At 36.9% G+C, this 18,872-nt stretch overlaps 2 protein-coding genes across 2 annotated transcripts in view; both read right to left on the bottom strand.

The window, feature by feature from the left end:
• Window positions 1–13,423, bottom strand: part of STPG4 (sperm-tail PG-rich repeat containing 4) — a 29,530-nt gene extending 16,107 nt beyond the window's left edge. The window contains exons 1-7 of the mRNA XM_029284228.1: window positions 13,367–13,423; window positions 12,556–12,704; window positions 10,428–10,623; window positions 6,111–6,173; window positions 4,552–4,809; window positions 2,101–2,165; window positions 440–488 (exon numbers count right to left, since the gene is read on the bottom strand). Coding sequence (XP_029140061.1) covers window positions 440–488; window positions 2,101–2,165; window positions 4,552–4,809; window positions 6,111–6,173; window positions 10,428–10,623; window positions 12,556–12,704; window positions 13,367–13,423 — 837 coding nt within the window. The remainder of the gene's footprint in view (window positions 1–439; window positions 489–2,100; window positions 2,166–4,551; window positions 4,810–6,110; window positions 6,174–10,427; window positions 10,624–12,555; window positions 12,705–13,366) is intronic.
• Window positions 13,424–13,628: 205 nt separating this feature from the next.
• CALM2 (calmodulin 2) overlaps window positions 13,629–18,872 on the bottom strand; it is a 19,541-nt gene continuing 14,297 nt past the window's right edge. Inside the window, exons 3-6 of the mRNA XM_015816403.2 lie at window positions 17,256–17,399; window positions 17,055–17,161; window positions 16,412–16,547; window positions 13,629–14,255 (exon numbers count right to left, since the gene is read on the bottom strand). Coding sequence (XP_015671889.1) covers window positions 14,227–14,255; window positions 16,412–16,547; window positions 17,055–17,161; window positions 17,256–17,399 — 416 coding nt within the window. The 3' untranslated portion in view covers window positions 13,629–14,226. The remainder of the gene's footprint in view (window positions 14,256–16,411; window positions 16,548–17,054; window positions 17,162–17,255; window positions 17,400–18,872) is intronic.

Genomic DNA, 18,872 nt, shown 5'->3' with positions numbered 1-18,872 from the left:
GTATCTGTGTGAAGCAGATGCAATTGTCATGTAGGTCGATTCTCCAATGTACTATTTTTTTGGGGGGGGAGGTGAGTTCATTTTTCTGACGTGTCTCAAGAAAAAGAATTTTTTTTTAGAAAAAATTAGTTTCTGGCCTTTATTTACATTTTTATAACACCAACCCTCAGTGGGCCCTGTAATTAAACTGGGGTCCATTGGATGGGGGGAAGGACGGTAACAAAACTCAAGGTGGCACCACAAGAGTGGATGCAATGTTTACAGCTGTGGGGCTAGTCCTGAAAAATCTAACTATTCCCAAAAAAGCTAAATGTTAAAGAGTTGGGAAGGGAAAGCATTAACGGTTTATTTTGAAGAAAAGAAACATTTAAGAGTGGATTTTTTTTTCTTCTTTGCATGAAACCCCAACATTTTATAGTCATTAATCAATAGACCTTACCAGAGGAAAAATGGGGTGTCTTTGAACTGCAGATCGAAACATATAGCTCCTACATAGAATAAGGAGAGAAAATAAAATTATTTTAGCATTTAGGTTCTTTTGAAATAACAGTAGTTTCAGTAAAATTGGGGATTTTAATTTTATCTACATCTCAATGAAGACAAGGCTTCCTCTTTGTCAATGTACAGAGCATAGGCTCCTATGCCCCTGAATACCATCCAGCCTATGCAAAAGAACCCTGGAATGGCCTGCACCAACCTCATTCCCAGTTCAGTCTTCTTCAAAACCCTTTTCTGGAAGGTCTGCTTTGCACTGTTAGTGGTCCTCTCCCAAAAGGCTAAAACTGAGAGCTGCTATGTTGTAAAGGTTTGAATCTTGTACCAACTTAAGAAGATCCAAGTTCAAAACATCTTCTTCTGCTAAACTTGTTTGTGTGTATGTGGGGGGGGGGGAATTATGTAAGATATGAATTGTGTCTATGTTTCTATGCAAGTGTCTGCTCTGAAACATTTTGTTCAGGAGGCCTGTATGGTTTTTAAACTGAATTGATTTCAATTTGTACGTTTTTTATTTCTAGTTGTTTTAATAGTATTATATTTTACTGTTTTAATAACTAGCTTTTATTCATTGGTTTTAATTTGAGAGAGCCACTGCCAGGAACCACTCAAAAGTGCTGAAATCAGTAAAACTAAAGTTACTTTAACCCCATTTAACCCCACCAGCATATTTCAACTCTTTTCTCACCATCCAACTGAAGTCGAGTGGAGGGGAGGAATGACTAAGGCCTTCCTAGAATAATACTGAGAATCAAAGGAAGGTTCAAGCTTACAGTCTGAGAAAGTAAGTTTAACTGATTGTTGCAAGCTACATAGATACACTATAATTTCATAAAATTATATACAATTGACATATGTACATGCCATTTTTTAAAAAACACACACACACATTAAATTTCATTCCTTGATCTTTCATCCACAAAAGAGTCTGGCTTTAATAATATGCCAAAATAGTTGGAAATCCAAGGCACAGCATTGCTGCAGAAATATCAGTGATTATTCTAGGACCAACCCTTCCTCCTTGTAGTGAGTCTACAATCCAATTTTATTTCAAACATGCCTTTGAAAAATCTATATTTTTCACAGCTATTTATATAGTGATGCAATTTATTTATCCAACTCATCACAGCAAGGTGAACAGAGTAAGACAAGGATAAACAACCAATTGCATGTGAGATGTTTGGATGACACTTTCCATAATTCAACCACTAACCCTTCTGGATGGACTTATGAGAATTACAGTCTCAGAAATCTGAAAGGCAACATGTTGCCTTGACCTGTAACTGACCAGCCTGGCAAGATGAACAGTTGTTTGACTACTTCTTTGTTGTCTTGCCACTTCTTTTAGGACCTCTATCTCCTGCTGATTTTTTGCATCACCCTCAGAGAAAATGGAAGGTACCTCTCCAGTAAGGAAGGATCTTGAAAAAGGCTAATTGTTCATGGAAATCAGCAAGAATCTATTTTGGCCTCTGGCCACAATGCTCTGGCTTCAGGCAAGGGCTATATTACTGCTTGGAAATATAGCCAAATTAAAAAATATTAAGATTTTACATGCCAAAATAATCTGTTTAAAAAGAAAACAAGATTAGAAAGTATACTTACTTAGTAGGAAAAGTAGGAACTGGACGAGGGAAAAGATCATATTGTCCAGGATCAGTGTTTATATTCTATGGGGAATCAAAAGCACAGTGTATAAGAATTTAAGCTTTATTTTGTAACCTAATTTATTGATCAGCTTTTCCAAGAGATCAAATCTGCCTTGTCCTGCCTTGTCTTGGCATGGCTGAAATAAACTAATGGACTGCTGTACTTGATTGCAGATGTGAAGTCACTTTTCCCTTTATCTTTAAACCCTCTTTGCAAATTGGAAACTAAGAAGCCAGTCTACAACCAGATTTTGTTTTTCCTCTAAGGTCCTAATTTTCTATTTGCAAATAGGTTTTACTTACACATCTTTAGGTAACGTTTACTTACTTTTAGTTACTACCATACTGAGTAAAGTATTCACCATATGCAATCAGAAATGCTACAATTCATTCTACCATCTGAACATTTTACATTTCTGTTTTTGGTGCCTTGAACCTCTTACGATGCCACAAGATTCTTCATTACTTTGACTCTTCAAATGTTGATTAGGAATGAACAAGCTTGCTGTGTAGAATCTTATTATGTATTTTATAAACTGCACTGGTTACCAGTTTGCTTCCAATTATCAATTATAAGCTGTTTTGCTCTTCTGCTGTTTGGGTGGTTTCCTTTCTGCTCTGATAATAAAAGCTTGTTTTCAGCTAGATGCTGTTGGACTACATCAGCCAATTCACCAATTAGCAATTTGAAAGTTGTTGTTAAGCAGTTAATTGGACTGTAGTTGCCTGATGCTGCTCCTTTTGTGGGATCTTTCATTATCAGTTGTTAACCAATCTTCAATTTTACCTTCTTGGAGCATGTTGTTAAACAGCTTGGCAACAAGTGGGTGTAAGACCAGTCAAAATATTTCAACCAAAAAATATGCAGTTCATCTTCATGCAATGCTGAGCAGTTCTTGATCTTCTTTGCCCTTATCTTCACCATTTCTGTTGTTATTACAATTTCTTTCATTTCAGCTTCTTTTTTATTCTTATCCACCTCCTTTATCCAAACTGCATTCTTGTTTATTTCTTTGGGTTGTCCCATATCTGTGCCCAGAACTAAACTGTTTCTTTTTTGTCAGGTATTTATTGGCTCGCTGCAGTCTCTCCATTGATGGATTGATAGAAATATTTCTGATTTGACTGAAATCGGAGATTCTGTTTGAACTTCATATATGCTGATCTCCTGTGTTTCCTTACAGTTCTTTCTTTTTAGGTGATATTTCTTGATCAGGTGTTGTTGGTTTTTTTTTGTCTTCTTGTTCTTTATCTTTCTTTCAGCTGTTGTAGCTTGCTTGCATCTGATATTAGCATGCTGATCTTATTTTCCAGCCTGACCTATTTTGTTAGTGCACTGTTTGGCTTTTTTTCCTTATTTGTTGGTTTTGCAGCCCAAATATTCAGTTATAACTGCATCTATACTATACATTAGTTGGTTTGGTTCTTGTAGTGAGTAATTGCTCATATTTGATATTACAGTATTGGCATTTAAAACTTGTGCTAATTGTTTCTTTGTAATAAACTTCAATGCGGACAACCTTATTATGTTGTGTCAGTTATTCTTTGTTCCAGTTCCTCTTGCTTTTTAGTTAGACTTTGTCTTTCTCAGGAGAAGGCAGATGAGAGGATGCCTGATTTGGGAATGAAAACAACTCAATAGCTATGCTGGCTCCTCTACTGCCAACTTTACCTGGTTTCCATCTACCATTTAACTACTTCTGGCAAGGCTTTGATTTCTTTGCCCTGGATAGAACTTTGTAATTCTTCCAATTCTACTTCTGTGAGTATCTTAGTTTGTATTATAAATAGACATTGATCCACTATCCTTTGTTCTATTTTTTCTGAAACCTTGTTGACCTGGACAATGACTGATCTGTTACAAGTTTCTGTAAATTATGTCTCACCATATTTTTTATGAGAAAGACATTCTTTGTCTGGCCCTTTGATGAGAAGAGAACTTTCAGCATAGCTCTCATTCTCCTCAGAGCACACAAGCCCCACAACCATATCAAGGCAATGCCTCAGTGGACATTATTACTATTATTATTATTATTATTATTATTATTATTATTATTATTATTATTATTATTATTATTATTATTATTATTATTATTATTATTATTTGTTTGTTGCATTGCCAGCCAGATTTTTAGATTGGACTATTATTATTATTTATTTATTCTAAGATGATGGTAATAACCTCTTTTGAGATTCTCCATTCCATTTCTAACTCTCTGATTTTCCATTCCCTGCTCCTCATTCATTGGCCGTTGAGCCCACTCGGAAGGACTTGCCATTGGGATATAAGACAGGATCAGGATATTAATGGTAGCCCCTGAGGTATCCAAACCATATTTTGGCTATGTACCTTTTCCTTTAAAATAGCAATTATTGTTACAGAACCCCATTCCTAACTTAATTTTACCTTATCTCTGTTGACTGGATAGTTGCTTTGCCTTGAAGTACTCTTAAAGGAATAAGTAGCAGGTCTTTTCTCTGCCAGTTCCACAAATGAAGGAGGATAGTACTTGAAAGCATTTGGCAAGGTCAGATCAGGTAATTGCTCATAGATGGATGCTCTCTTTCTCCCTTCACCTTTAAAATTATAGGTTGCCTTCACTGGGTTCAACTGAGCTTCTTCAAGAAAACCTCGTACAGGATAAAACCCTGGGATTGGGGTTGGCTAGTAGAGAGAAACAAAGCATATATGACGTGTTTTGCATATCTGAAGATATAAATATGGATTTCAGCAGTGTCTTTAAGCAGATCATTATGTATCTTTCTTTTTTTTGCTGAAGTAGATCAAATGTGTGAACTTTAACTCCCAAAATTCCTCAGCATATCTTGCTGAGATTGTGAAACACTGGGTAGACTGACCAATCTTGGTGCCCCAGGGAAATTAACATAACCTACATGTAGGTAATGATCCTCTTGCAGGAAATAATAACAAATCTTCCAAAGGACAGTTTAGTTGGGGACATATTTCACTTATGGGCTAATAATTCATTTGGGTAGCCCAGCACCTCTTCTTTCATTGCATTTCTTTTAATAATTCAAAGACTTAACACAGAGAAATCCAGTGTCTAAATGTTAATGTTAAATATTCAGATGTCCTACAGTATTTGTGGCTCAATTCAAATATATGACTTAGAAGACAAGGGAAATATTTTTATTCAGTTATTTTCAGAAATCAGTCATCATCCAGGTCAACAAGGAATCAGAAATAACAGAACAGAGGCTAGTAGATCAATGTTGATTTATAATGTAAAATAAAGTATTCACAGAAGTAGAATTGGAAGAACTGCAAAGGTCTATCCAGGCCAAAAAAATCAAAAGCTTGCGGGAAGTACCATAGCTCAGACCTTAGAGGGAAACCTGGGGAAGCTTATTCTCACATTAATGCTTTTTTTTATATAGCTGGGCCACAGGTTGTAAACTACACAATCTCTGTGAAAAGTGTTCTGCAAAGGATGGGATGAAGAGAGGCAAGTCCGTTATTTTCAATGATTCATAAGAGTATATAGATTATAAAAGGAGTCATACTAGTGCATCTCAAGGACTAATTAGTACAACATTCTCATAGAACTAGATACCTCCAGGAATATGACTGCAATAGCATTTATGAGTATAATAGCATTTTCAATAGGCTAAGAATAATTCTCAATTGGCTTGTCTTAACTCATGCCTTCCATATATATTAGGCTACAATTATCAACATTTCAAACTAATGTGACCAGTTTTGGAAATTGTAGGATGTCAGGTTGGAGAAGGCTGTTCTAAAGTATCACATGATATCCCTAAATTCTACTTTAAGAATGAGAATGCAAAACTATTAAATAATCTCACTTGTCTTAATTGCACTAGTTCCCAAATTGGAATATAATACAATAACATGCAATATTTTGGTAACTATACAAATTTAATAATTAAATTTTATGCTTGTAAATTAAGAACACAATAATAAATAGATACCACATTACATACCCTTAGTGATTCTCTCCACCATGTATCTCTTCTTTGATATGGTATTTTTTCATGTTCTCCTACCTAGAAAAAAAAATCAGAATTGTTAAAGAATGACTTTAAGTGTAAGAGCGTCTTGATATTTATACAGAAAAAATTAAAATGGTTTCATATTTAGAATACCAGTAGATTTAGTACCTAACCTAACTGAAGCAAGGGGACAATCTGATCAGAACTTAAATGGAGGTCAACCAGGAAGTCAAGGGCTGTAGCGTTAGTTTAAGAGCTTGAAAAACAGCCTGAAGAAGAACTTGGCAGAATGTTTCCATACAGCTGCTAAGAAAAGTATAAGGATGTCTCCAGGAAGACACTAGGAGTCTCACTTGAGGAAATGTTTAGTTTTACCATAGACTTAAAATGTTTAATCTTACAAGAGAAAATATAATGAGAGCTGCAATTGAAATAAGATAGCTGTAGAACATTTACTGTGGAATGTTTGCTTGATTTACTGCCCAAGATGCTGCGAACCATGCTCTCCCTCTGGGGTTTTTAAGCGGATTATTGCATCAAATCAGCAATAGTTGTCTATGACATCACAATCCACGTGCTAAGGATTTGAGCATTCTTACTTAGAAGAAGATACAAGCATCTGGGAACAAAACGTAGCCTCAGATAAAGAATTGATACAAGATTTTAAGAATGGGTTTCTGCTTTCAGACTGAGAAATATGTATTTGTTTGTAAACTCCCCTAAAAGGAGTTTGTGCAGGGTCTTTTCTTCATAAACCTGTGAAAAATGTCAATCAGAAGCAACAGATGAGTAAAAAAAAAATCTGTCTGTTCACTAGGACAAGCAAATTATCCCTCCCCAATGACCTTCTAAAATGAGACAAATTGAATATATTTAAACCCTGTTCTGTCTAGTCCTAAGGAACCCTGTTCTGTTCTGTTATTTTAGCAAGTTGGTTGGCTTGCAAGCTCTCTTAAGGTATGTAGATAAATACACTTATGCCACAGCATGCTTAGTCCAATCAGAGATTAGCCCATTCACACCGGCACACCTTTCTGGCACCATGTCAACACACTAAGGAGATCAGAATCACCAACTGGAAAACACAGAGGTCCCACTCTTTCTCCAAAAGGTTTCTGTTATTCCACAATCCTTTCTCAGAAGATTATGGAGGTTTTATGACATCTCTAACCATTTCCCATTTGCCAGAAACAGCACAATGAGTGAAACTTGAGCTAGGGCTGTAAAATACCAGATGTCCATGGTATGGCAGCAGAGCTTTTTAGTGTACCTCTTTGCTACCACCTTGTTATTGTTGGAGTGTTTACAAAGGACTGGCTTTGGGAACTGCAGCAAATGTGTATTTTAGAGGTATGTTATGTGCTATTAGGGCTGACAGTGATTTTGATAATAGAAAAACTTGCTTTCTCGAGCACTATTTTCCTCATGGAGGGAAATGTTGTAAACTATGTAGACATGTGAAAGATTTGGATGAATATTATAGAGTGTGATGACAATTTTTTTTAAAAGATAATAACGACAACGGGAGATTTCACTTTGCCAAGAGTCAGAGATCCCCAAAATGTTATCATCTCTTGGCAAAGTGATTTGTTAGAACCACAAAGAAGGAACAAGGAGGAGTCTGCTATACCACACATAAACCTTACCAACAGAAGGAATTACTTGAAGAAATGAAGGTGACCAGAAATGTGAGAAAATGTCCTTGTTATCCTTGAATTTATAGTATCAAAGGTAGAGAGAACACTTGCATACTAGATTTTAGAAAAGTGGATTTTGGTGAATTCATCCAGTGGCTTAACATTCTGAAGGAGAAAACTTTCTGCGAAGGGTGCAATATTCTGAAAAAAGGGCTATTGAAGGTGTAATTGCAAACAGTGGCAATTAAAATGGAAGAGATCTAAAGACACCAGCATAGATAAACACAGGGTTTCCAAAATGCTGAAAAGAAAAAAATAGAAAATAGCAGGGATGTATAACCAAAGAAGGAAACAAGACGTTGGCAGAAACTAAAGCACAGAATGAGTTGAGACTTAACATACCATTACATAATCATGCAAATACCCCAATTATATGCTTGGGTCAGAACATTTGACACATGTATGTAAATTCCAGCATTTGAGTGTTTATGTAATTATACAAGGCATCATTTCCTTTGCCCATCCCTTCAGATGTAATGGAATGTGAGAATGACCTTGGGAGACAGGAGGGAGCTGTAAATGGGACAACTGGCATGTAAAAGATGTCTCCAGTTTTCTGGAGAATAAAAGACAGGAGAAATCCAAGATTCTGTTTAATGTAACCTTACAATATAGTTCTAGTACTCTCCTGGTTGTGCTTTTGGTCTGGACTACCTTGCAGGGCTTATAGATGCCCATGCCAGCTGGGGCTTGTCAAAAATAAGTCACACTAACCATATCTTCTTTTTTGACAGAGTTACCAGGAAAACACAATGGACATAGAATATTTTGACCTCTGCAAACCTTTTGGGTTAGTCATTATCTCTCTTAACTCTAGCTACAGGGCAATAGGAAATCATTTCTGAAGCCATTGCAAGAAAATTGCATGGTCTTGTCCATGTACTAACCAGGAATCAACTCTGATACACCAAAAAAGGAGAGGATTAGATCATATAATTGTATTCGCTAAATGACTGCACCCAGAGCGTACTCATAAATTGCTCCATATCACTTCAAAAGTTGTATTAAATAGAGCATCACAAGACAAAATGCTGGAAGTTGTGTTGTTTAACATTTCTATTGATGACCTGGATGAAGAGACAGACTGATGAAATGATGATCAAAGTAGCAAGATAAGATTCATACAGATCTAGACAGATTTCAGCAGTGGGCCAAAACGAATAAAATGATATTTAACAGGGATAATATAAAGTTCTACATCTGGGGGGGTGGGGCGGGGAATGAAAGGCACAAATATATGAGAGAGACCTGGTTTGGCAGAAAAAACTTGGGGAAAGAATCTTGTCACTGTAATAAATAACAAGTTGAATTGGATGAACAGTGTGATCATTGAGTCCACATCGTAATTGTCTCATTTGGTTCTGCCTTGGAATAGTGTTTGGAATAGTGTTTCTAGTTCTTGGCACCAGAGTTCTCAACAGTGAAAAAACCAAAACAAAAATTGGAGTTTAGAGGACAATACCAAAATAGTGAGAAGACCAGAAACCAAGTCCTATGAAGAACAGTTAGAGGAACAAGAAATATTGGTCTGAAGAAAAGACTGAGAAGAGATACAATAGCAATCTTCAGGTATCCAGATGTCTGTCAAAATGAGAGAAGGCATAAGCAGACAGGACCAAAACCCAGTGAGCTGAAACAACAGGGAAGTATATTTCATGTTAAATATTAGAGTAATTTTCCTGCTGGTAATAACTGTCAATCAATGGAATAATTTAGCAACTACAAATAGCCATTTGTCCAAAATGCTTTAAGTGGTGCTGCACTGAGCAGGGAATTTCACTGGATGATTTAAGTTCTTTCCAATTCCTGATTCTATGAATAGACATATTTGTGCCTATGCTAGGTGCTCCCAAGATATTAATATATGGAGTAATACTATATTAATCCTGTTTGTGACTGGATCTGCTGGTGTTACATTTAATTACTGGGAAGAGGGGAAGTTAAATGATTGGAGCATGTCACCTATTTTGGTACTTCCCCGATTCAGTTAAGTGGATTCCAAGATCATAGTCATAGAGTCACACATCAGTTTTACACGCAGACACAGTGTTATGTATTCTAGGTCAAAAACTTTGTTACATACCAAATTTGAATGATTCCTTCCATTATTGATTTTGTATTAGCATGCATCTTCCATTAACAATAGTCTCTCATTTACATGGATATTTATTGGCTGATGCTATTAATCCCCTTTTCCACATCCAAAAACTGATGACTCCACAAACTTATAATGAATTAATGTCTCTGCATTTTTTATTATCGTGCTACATACTGTATTGCCAAATAAAAAACACCGGTATGCCAAAAGACCAGTTTCAGTATTTTCCACTTCCCATCCTCAGTAAACTTTTTTAATGGGCAGGAAGGTTATGTTACATTGAAACCAGCTTTTTTATTTTTTTAAGGACACCTTTGGAACCATGTCAGGATCAGAGATATTAGAAGCAACAGCAGTGAATATTGTACTAAAGTTTAGATAAATGGCAAATTGTGACTTATTTGGAATAGAATCTATTTTTGTTTAAAAGCAAATGGGGCAGGGATTGTTGGATGTGTAGTATTACTGCAGTTCTGAAATCACCGATTCACCATAAATTTGTGTGAATCATACCATGTATGTCAAAATGATTTCAATACTTTTTAAATAAGTGAAATTGAAGATCCATTCATGGAAGATACATAGAAGGCATTTTTTGTATACAACTTGTTTTATTCTTCTAATAGAACCAAGGTCCCCAGTGTTTGTCATGAGACTGATGTCTGCTGTTTTCCTGTTCCTTTTGCTCCATCCTACAACTCTGATAAAACTTTAAAAACAAAAATGACACGTAAATCAAAAGATGTACATTGTTGCTCAGAAAAGAGCAAAAATGAGCAGCGTAGTAGGGAAAGGAGCAAGTAATGCTGTGTGAGATGATGCTTCCTAAATGGTTGCATTTTTCGTTGAGTAGGCATTTTGCTTAAGTGCTCATTTGTTCTTACAATTCTATTTAAACAAATATTCTTAGCCTTTTTTGACCCAGTAAGATAAAGAAACATCTGTTCCTGATATGGTTCCAAAGGCATTCTTAAAAATAAAAATACTAACATCAACTAACATTTTAATTTACCTTCCTATCCATTAAAAAAGTTTAGAGGATGGGGTAGAAAGTACTGCACCCAGTGTTTTGGCTTACCTGTGCTTTGTACTTAGCAATATAGTATAACTATTTTCTGAGACATATAACTAATTTAGAAGAAACCATGTGCCCATTGATCCAGAAAATTTTAGAGAAATTTCCTTTGGAACACAGTCCAAGTGAAAACAAAATGCATCACTCACACTCAGTCTTTCCAGAGAACCTGTAGTTATTGGTTCAACCTTTCGACTTAAGAAGCGGCCACCAATCATTTTTACTTCTTGGTCTTAGTGTATTGTGGTCTAGAAGCAGATTTTTTGTGTGTTTTGCGGAAGAATAATATCCGCTCCCAACCTGGTGGTGTGCCTAATTGATGTGATGTCCATCTTGTAAAGAAAGGGGTACACAAGTGCCCTTGACTCATCTTCAAGCTACTAGGCAATATCACAATCACAACTGTGATGCTATGTATTCACTTCCTATCAGTAAAGGCAGCTTTAATGACTAACCTGTATCAGTGTTTTCATTACACAACTATGCATCAAGAATACAGAATTTGCTTGGTTCTCACCCTCCTGACCTCAAGAGCCTGAAGACCTGGTTCTATCAGTTGGCCTGGGGCCCCAATGGAGGAATATCACACAGGATCATCTAATAGAAGTTGCCACCTCCCCCTGTATATTTTCATTTTAATATTGTAAACCACCCAATCACCTTGTGGTGAGATGGAGAGCAAACAAATTTAATAAATACATGTATATATTTCTCATTTAATTACACCAGTTCGTTTTAGACCATGAGCGTTAGGCAGTTGTACAAAAATGCTGTAAATTAAGGATGTTTTCAGAAATAGAAGTGTTAATAGTTTATTTTTATCAATTAACAAAATGGAACGTAAGTGAGCAGAAATCCAAATCAAATCAATATTTGGTGTGACCATCCTTTACCTTCAAAACAGCATCAATTCTTTTAGGTACATTTGCCGTTTTTGAAGCAATTCAGCAAGGTTCTTCCAAGGAGAACCACATATCTTCTGTGAATGTAGGCTGCGTCAAATCCCTCTGTCTCTTCATGTAATCTCAAACAGACTCAATGATCAGGGCTCTGTAGGGCCAAACCATCACTTCCAGAACTTCTTGTTCTTCTTTACACTTTAGTTCTTAATGACATGGGCTGCATGTTTGGGGCTGTTGTCCTGCTGCAGAATGAATTGGGTGCCAATCACACACCTCCCTGATGGTATGGCATGATGGATAAGTATCTGCCTGTATTTCTCAGCATTGAGAATACCATTGATCCTGACCAAATCTACAACCCCATTTGCAGAAATGCAGCCCCAAACCTGCAAAGAACCTCCACCATGCTTTGCTGTTGCCAGCACTCATTATTGTACTGCTCTCCCGCTCTTCAGTGAGCAAAGTGCCTCCTCCTAGTCAGATCTTTCAAATTTTGACTCATCAATCCAAAGCACCTGCTGCCATTTTTCTGCACCCGTTCCCGTTTTCCTTCATAGTTGAGTTGTTTAGTCTCGTTTACTTATTGGAGGTACGGCTTTTTGGCAGTAATTCTTCCATGAAAACCAATTCTGGCCAGACTTCTCCAGACAGTAGATGGGTGTACCTGGATCTCACTAGTTTCCAGAGTTCTGTGCTGATGGCACTGCTGGAAATCTTCTGATGTCCAAGGGAAGTAAGCATGATATGTCTTTCATCTGCTGCATTGTCTCCTTTGCTGACCACTACGTCTATGGCCCTCAGCTTTGCCCGATTCTTTGTATTTTTTCAAAAGACCTTGAACAGCTCATTTTGAAAACTCAGTCTGCTTTGCAATCTTTGTCTGGCAGATACCTCGCTAATGCATTATAACTACCTTGTGTCTTGTTCCTGGGCTGTTTTGCTATGGTGTGTGACCTGTGATATGAAAACTGCCTTCTAGTAGCAGAGTTTGGCTGTTCCTCACCCAGTTTTAAGCCTCCTACACAGCTGTTTGTTAATGACTGTGTTTCAATCTATCTATGGAATTGATGATCATTAGCATCTGCTTGGTACAATTGGTTAATCCGCTAATCCTCCAAAATCCCTGACTTTGTACAAGTGAAGAACTGATGCTAGTTTGAGCCAAAAGGTAGTCACCCCAAATATTGATTTTAGATTTTTCTTCCGTTTACTCACTTTGCATTTTATAAATTGATAAAAATAAAACAATTAAAATATGTATTTTGAAAGCATTCTTACTTTATAGCATTTTTGCACAATTGCCTAAAACCTTTGCACGGTACTGTTGATATCTGTAATCACTGTACAGATTTCTAGATTTGAAAGGGAAAAGGCGATTCAGGGGCGCTCATGCTATACCTGCCTGAAATTCCTTAAAGAAACTGGACCTGTTGCTGGCATTTGATGCATTTAAGGGAATAACAGTTGCAACATACATGCTCATGCACTTCAAATGACCTTTCACCTTCAAACCTCATTCCTGCACAGCCCATGTCTCCCACGTTTTGTTTTGTAACCCCTGCCATGCCTTGCTATATATGCCATGCTAGATAGAACTTAGCCAAGTTCATGCCTAGAAGGCACTTTTGCTATGCCTAAACACAGCCTTCATTTAGAGTCTAAAAGGTACAAGGATTAATGTTAGAAGTAGACACATTAAAAACAATGTACAAGCATTCAAAAAAGATTTAGGCAATATGAGTTAATTATTTTTTATTGGAAAACAAATATACAACTTGGAATGGATTTGAGGCAAGTTGTGCCATAAGCGGATTCTTTTTAAAATAAGTGGCTGAACAAAAGTTTTTAAAAGCATAGTAACTATAGAAGAAAAATGTCTTCTGGTACATGACCAGGAGTACAAAAAATAGTGTACGAGTACCTGGATAATACACCCGTTTTGCAATAGTGCAAACTTTTTAAAGTTCCATATTGTTGACTGTCCATAGTCCACAGAGTTAAGACTACATTTCAACAACATGCTAAATTTCCTAAAATAACTAATTTCAACAGGCATAACCTAGATGATCCCTCATTTAACCAACACCGTCTAACTTTAGAAGTGTGGAAGGGCTTAAATATCCAGAGTAAGCCACATGCAAACATTTGTTACTTTGATCATTTTCCCAAAATATCAGGATGACAGATAAAGGGGAAAACATGGAGGAATGAGTTTGTTACTATACATGCATCTCTCTCAACAGAAGGGAAAAACCTTTTACAGATAAGTTACAAACAGAGAAAAAGGCAAATAAACAATTTGTACAAGAAATTTAACACGTTCTGTGCAGGGTCTTCACTTTGCTGTCATCATTTGTACAAACTCTGTAGAAGAAAAAAATATGGTAATGTTATTCAAATATCTGTGTAAATATTCAAATAAAAATAGGCAATCTGCCATATTAGCCAAGAAATTTATGTCAGTTTTAGACTACCATTTTGTTTTCTGTATAATATTGGTCCAGTGCTTCTCACCATTTATGAATTTCAAGAGTTGGTTCGCTTTAGTAAGCTATTATTTCTAAACAATTATTAATTTTTAATCATTTTTCTTTAGTATTTCATTCCTTTTATTAGTAGTAATTCTTTCTAATACACAAAGAACTCTCACAAAGTCAGTTGTTCATCAATATTATGACATTCAGCTCTGTCTCTTAAGATACCAAACTAAAATAGTAAGCCTTGTTATGTCCAAAATTTGTTGGTACTCAATGCTTTATCTTTTAAGTGTCACACTAAGATACTTTTTCTACATTCAATTGGCAAGGTTTCTATTTAAGTCATTTAAAAACTACTACACTACCAATGTTTTAATTTAAACATCACAAAGTATTAATATTAAATGGACCTCCTTCATGTTTGCGCTCAATTTTCTACAGATCCATAACCAATTTATCAAAAATTGCTGTCCAATGAAAACTTTTCCTTGAGCAGAGACCTAAATACAATTCGGCCCCTCAATATAAAACCTATTGTTAACCTCAAACATCTTTGTTCAAGCATAACTGTAAGCAGAGGAAGAAACCAACATCTTTAATGGTGTTCAATAACTGACTGTCGGAATCTTGCTGATATACTGCAAGCCCTATTGGTATATCTTCTGTCTCATATCAAATAAAAACTAATAATTTTGTTCAAATCTAAGTTGTAATGTTATTTCTGGCCAGATAAAAAGACACTAACTTTTCTAGTATAGGAATACAGTAACTTTTATTCAGTGATGGGATTCAAATACCCGAACAACCAGTTCTGTGTGTGGACGTCGCTTCCGGAAGTTTGTTCTGGGCCTGGGTCTCTGAGGCCCAGAACGGACTTCCGGAAGTGGTGTCACACACTTCCGGTGGGCTGTTCTGGGCCTGGGAGGCCTCCCCCAGGCCTCTGAGGTTCAGAACAGACTTCCGGAAGTGGCATCCACGCACTTCCAGTGGGCCGTTCTGGGCCTTGTGAAAAAAAGGCTAGGGCTTCAGTCGGTTCGTCGAAGTCAACAAAAAATTAGCTACCAGTTCTACCGAACTGGTGCGAACCGGCTGAATCCCACCACTGCTTTTATTATCTCAACTTCTATTATCTCAAGCATTATGGAAGCTACCATAATTGGAATATAATCACTCTGACATTGTCAGGTATGAACTGGAAGCTATCTAAAGCTTCACCTCAATATTTATAACAAAACAAAATATTTTTGAAAGATCATAAGTAACTGTAAAGCCTGCAAATAGCACTTTTCTATTTTAGTTCCAGTTAAAACTTTATGTTGACACTTTGTAGATATATTTGGCACAAAGTAATATTTTAGTCCAACTATTGCTGCAGAGCATCCCAATGGTAGTTCTGAAGAGAAAATAAAATGATGCCAATCTTCTGATCACATTAGGGGGCATGAGAATACTGACATCTTTATTTCAATCAGAATAGAGCTGGAAGGGATCTTGGAAATTTTCTAATCCAATCTCCTGCTCAAGGAGGAGACCCTTACCATCTCAGACAAGTGACTGTCCAGTCCTTTGTTAAAAACCTCCAAGTGATGAAGCACCCATAACTTCTGACAGTAAGCTGTTCCACTGGTTAATTGTCCTCTATGTTAGGAAGTTTCTCCTAATTAGCTAGATGCTAGGAAAAGACTATTACCTGATTGGCAACTTATTTATTGCTACTTTGAAATTATGTGTTATGAGAAAAGTTACATTAGTTGGATTCTAACAGTGCTGTTCCTGTTTATTACCCCTCCATTTTTAATACAAGTTCTCAAAAGGAGGAAATGCACATTGCAAATAGTTTCCCTGGGTTTTTCAGCTTTCAGACTGCCAAATACAAAAGAAAATGCATTTCTCAAGCCAACATAAAAGGTTTTTTTACTGTTTTTAAAGAGAAGCCATTTTATCACTTTTTTGGCCTTAATTATGCAGCTGTGTTAAGGCCAGTGGGTTTGACTAACAGGTTCAAGACAACTTATGTTACTAAAAACTATTTATAACTTTTACCTTCATAGTTTACTTGACCATCACCATCAATATCTGCTTCTCTAATCATCTCATCAACTTCTTCATCTGTTAGCTTCTCTCCAAGATTTGTCATCACATGGCGAAGTTCTGCAGCACTAATATAACCGTTACCATCCTGGAAAATATTTGGTTGTCACTTTGATTATATTAAATTGTTTTAAGCTCATATTTTAACAATAAGAAATAACTTGCTTCTACTAAAAAGGTTAAAAATTAGGCAAGGACAGGACAATTAGCATTGCAAAGAACAGTCGAGGAAGGAGATAGTTAATTATTGTTCCATGTGTTTTGAATTCTTATGTACGCACACCTGGGAACGTTTTGTTTTTATTACAGACCAAACTATTTAACCGACATTATTTGACATTAGTTACATACTTTAATTGGGTTGGCAGGAATGAAAAAAAGATACAGCATTATTGGTAGCATCAACTCTTCTAAAAAGTTTTAGAACAGACTGCCTACAAGTTAGGAAAGCTTGCATTAAAATTCCCTGAAAACTGTACATCATTGCTCACTGGCATAGACAATAGAGTATAGAAATTTGTTCTTATCAAAGTGGAAATTCCCCTTGGTTTAAGGCATACAGGATTTTGAAAGCTTATCAAAATATTTGAAATACCTTATCAAATACACGGAATGCTTCTCTAATTTCTTCCTCACTGTCTGTGTCCTTCATTTTTCTTGCCATCATTGTCAAAAATTCTGGGAAGTCAATTGTGCCATTACCTGGAAAATAATTTACATATTAATAAAATTCCTTTCAGTTATATTCAGGTATTAATGGTGATTTAATTACTGAATTGTTTTAAATAAAATTTACCATCAGCATCTACTTCATTGATCATGTCCTGTAATTCTGCTTCTGTGGGATTCTGTCCAAGTGACCTCATCACTGTCCCCAATTCTTTTGTTGTTATTGTGCCATCTCCATCTTTGTCAAATAGTGAAAAAGCTTCCTTGAATTCTGTAATACAAAACAGCAAACCATTTATATTTCCAAACCATTCAACTTACTTTTATTTAAAAAGGATTAATCCTGGTTAGTATGTAAACAGACACTACAAGCAATATCAAATTGAAATTAAATACAATAGCAAAATAATCAAGACATTATTCTGGTACTCTTGCCAAGAAAGCTATATAGCTAAGCCCACAAAACCATCGTAAGATGAGCACGATTCTAAGAATTCTTTTGCATTTTTTTATTAAAAAAATGCTTCCACGATAGTTTTTTTCCAACTTTTCCAGAGCAAATTTAGTTGCAGCAGAAGAAAAGGGATAGAAAACATTCACCAGTTTCAAAGGAAAGTACTTTTCTTTTGGAAACATGAAATCCCTTTATTACTATCAGATGAAAAAAGCTTTCTGTCATCTTATGCTCAGATAGCTACCTCCACAATGGAGATTAGTATTATCACTTCTTTCTTTTGAAGTTCCCAGATATCATTTATACTCTTATTAACCTCCCACGTTTCCTACATTTGGACCTTCTTGTTTTGGGGCCCTGAAAAAAGATATCCAATGCCAAAATATTATCTACTGTAGAATCACTTATATGTGACTACACTGTATGTGTGAGCAGGCAGGTATATAAATTTAATATTATTTAATAAATACATAAAATTTTCTAAACCTCACAACACCCACCACAAAAAAATTCAAGCACTTTTAAGAAAACAGTAGTACTTATATCAGTGATTCTCAACATCAGCAAGATATCTGGACCAACTCCTAGAATTCCCCAGCCAGCATGGCTGGCTGGAGAATTTAGAGCAGACATGTCAAACACAAGGCCCGGGGGCCGGATGCGGCCCGCGAAGTGGTTTCATGTGGCCCGCGAAACCATCCTGGAAACAACTGAGGGAACGGTCCCCGCTGCCTTGGCCCTGGCCGGCTGGGAGCCAATGTAGTTTTGTGGTGGCCATCTATGCTGAAACGCATTCAGTCTTAGCTCCACAAGGCCGTCTAGAAACAGCGAGGAACCAGCCCCTGCCACGTCGCCCCCGCCCCCTGGGTGCATGCTAGGGAGGTGTCACCCTTTGTGGCCAGGGGGGCTTTTCATCAGGCTCGCCTGATACGCCAGTTGCGCCCCTTTCTGGATCGGGGCGCCCTAAGCACAGTCACTCAAGCCCTCGTTGTTTCCCGCCTGGACTATTGCAATGCTCTCTACATGGGGCTCCCCTTGAGGTGCACCCGGAGGCTCCAGCTAGTTCAGAATGCGGCTGCGCGGGGGATTATGGGGCCTCTAGATGCTCCCATGTAACACCTCTCCTGCGCGAGCTGCACTGGCTGCCGGTGGCCTTCCGGGTGCGCTTCAAGGTGTTAGTAACAACTTTTAAAGCGCTCCATGGCAATGGACCTAGGTATTTGCAAGACCGCCTCCTACCAAACACCTCCCTTCGACCAGTCCGCTCCCACAGAGAGGGCCTTCTTAGAG

Source organism: Protobothrops mucrosquamatus, unplaced genomic scaffold (assembly GCF_001527695.2).
Source record: "Protobothrops mucrosquamatus isolate PMUCROS unplaced genomic scaffold, P.Mucros_1.0 scaffold448, whole genome shotgun sequence".
NCBI classification, from domain to species: domain Eukaryota; kingdom Metazoa; phylum Chordata; class Lepidosauria; order Squamata; family Viperidae; genus Protobothrops; species Protobothrops mucrosquamatus.
Note: the sequence above shows the minus strand (reverse complement) of the source record. Positions and strands in the feature narration are given on the sequence as shown.